Raw genomic sequence first — 2,002 nt, 5'->3', positions numbered from 1 at the left:
GTCTGGGTCCTCCGGAGGACCCGGCCTGTCGTTTTGGACACAGCCTTCGTACTGTGAAGAAAGGGGGCGGAGTCTCAGCTTGGGTTACCAGGTGAGGGGCTGGGCTGGCCTTGACGTTGCTAGGTCACTGGGATTGTGACATCACTATCCCCAGGTTTTTGAAACAGCTTGTTTGCTGACACTATAAAAAAAAAAACTACATATTGTGAAAAACCAACTAGGAATATTTTTTGTCACTTGGACTGGTTCTGGAAGCAGTACAGACCCAAACTGAAGCATAAAAACATGTTAAAAAAAAGTTAATTTTGGCACAACTGGTCCCCTTTAAACATTAAAAGCTGTAGGCAGAATAGATTCCTTTAGTTTACTATTAAATCGTTTAAAAATGATGCATTAAATGATACAATAATTAATTTGTATGCAAATGTTATTGTTTTTGGGGTGGGTTCCATTTTTTTTTTTCAGGAAACTTGAATCCAAACAGAAAACTTTCATCAAGTCGCTGTGATTAGGAAGGGCAGCATGGTCTGGCTGAAGTAAAAAGTCTTACCCAGGTATTTGATGGTGAAGCCCCGCGGCGGGTTGAGGGACCTCCGCATCCAGCCCTCCCTCAGCACCTCCAGGTGGTCCTCTTTGCCTTGGATCAGGAGCACGTGCTCATCGATCCAGCCCAGGAAGAAGGTCTCAGACACGGCTTCGGTAACCCGCTGGTTCCACACGTGCTGCTGGGAGTTCTCCGCTTTGAAATCGGCAAAAATCTCATACCCGGTGTGGTGTCGGGGCAGCTCGTCGCTCTCCGACACGGCAGCCGCACCTGACGCCTCCCCAGCCCCGACCCTGGCCAGCACTATGGCCAAAGAATGCGGAGCTATCTGCAGGAAAGACTCCATTGTCTGCGTGGTGTTCTAGCTGGCTATGAAAACCCACACACCCGTCATATTTACCTATTTTACAGATCTTCCGCTTCAACAGAAACACAATACTTTCAGTCAGGAGGCATTGCAGGTCCGCTCTGCTGCAACAACCGCATAGCCTCAGCCTGCTAGCTCCTTAGCCTCGTAAGAGAATCATTCCTGCACATTTAAGTTCATCTTTATGTTGTGTATTACCGCCTGCATGACACGATATTCAGTTTAAAATAAAAAAAAATCTAAACTTGATCACTGCCGATCACAAACGTGACACGACGGTCGTAATTTTAGCTGTCAAGCCTATTGTTAGAACCTGCTGCTAGCTAGCTAGATGCTAACGTGGTCAACAATTCACCCAGGCAACAGATGCGCGAGCCGCCCTCCTCCGGACCCGCGGCAGCCGCGCGCTCCCGTCGGACGTGTTGCCTCACACGGCTTTACAGGTTGTTAGGTTCCCACTGTGGTCCTTTTTGTGTGTCTGGGTTTGTTTAATGCGTGAGTCCGTAAGCAGCGGGATGCAGGAGTGTTTCATCCAGACACAGAGAGACGTCGCTACGGATCTGCGTCATAACAGCGCGTGAGAACAACCCTGCTACGTTACGGTCATCCTCAGAGCACCACAGACATCATCCTGTGAAATAATCTGATGAAATTCCTGTGAAATAATCTGAGGAAACTCCTGTGAAATAATCTGAGGAAACTCCTGTGAAATAATCTGAGGAAACTCCTGTGAAATAATCTGAGGAAACTCCTGCGAAATAATCTGAGGAAACTCCTGTGAAATAATATGTGGAAACTCCTGTGAAATAATCTGAGGAAACTCCTGTGGAATAATCTGAGGAAACTCCTGTGGAATAATCTGAGGAACCTCCTGTGAAATAATCTGAGGAAACTCCTGTGGAATAATCTGAGGAAACTCCTGCGAAATAATCTGAGGAAACTCCTGTGAAATAATATGTGGAAACTCCTGTGAAATAATCTGAGGAAACTCCTGTGAAATAATCTGAGGAAACTCCTGTGAAATAATCTGTGGAAACTCCTGTGAAATAATCTGAGGAAACTCCTGTGGAATAATCTGAGGAAACTCCTGT

The 2,002-nt window shown here is 46.3% G+C and overlaps 1 protein-coding gene across 1 annotated transcript in view; it reads right to left on the bottom strand.

Moving 5' to 3' along the window:
* The window catches only part of LOC106526876 (storkhead-box protein 2), a gene marked incomplete at its 5' end in the record, with an annotated part of 23,218 nt that extends 21,664 nt beyond the window's left edge, over nucleotides 1-1,554 (bottom strand). Inside the window, 1 exon segment of the mRNA XM_014021591.1 lies at nucleotides 551-1,554. Within this exon segment, the coding sequence (XP_013877045.1) occupies nucleotides 551-890 (340 nt within the window).
* Nucleotides 1,555-2,002: the final 448 nt, after the last annotated feature.

This window comes from Austrofundulus limnaeus, unplaced genomic scaffold, assembly GCF_001266775.1.
Source record: "Austrofundulus limnaeus strain Quisiro unplaced genomic scaffold, Austrofundulus_limnaeus-1.0 Scaffold298, whole genome shotgun sequence".
NCBI lineage: Eukaryota > Metazoa > Chordata > Actinopteri > Cyprinodontiformes > Rivulidae > Austrofundulus > Austrofundulus limnaeus.
This window is presented reverse-complemented; position numbering and strand designations above follow the sequence as displayed.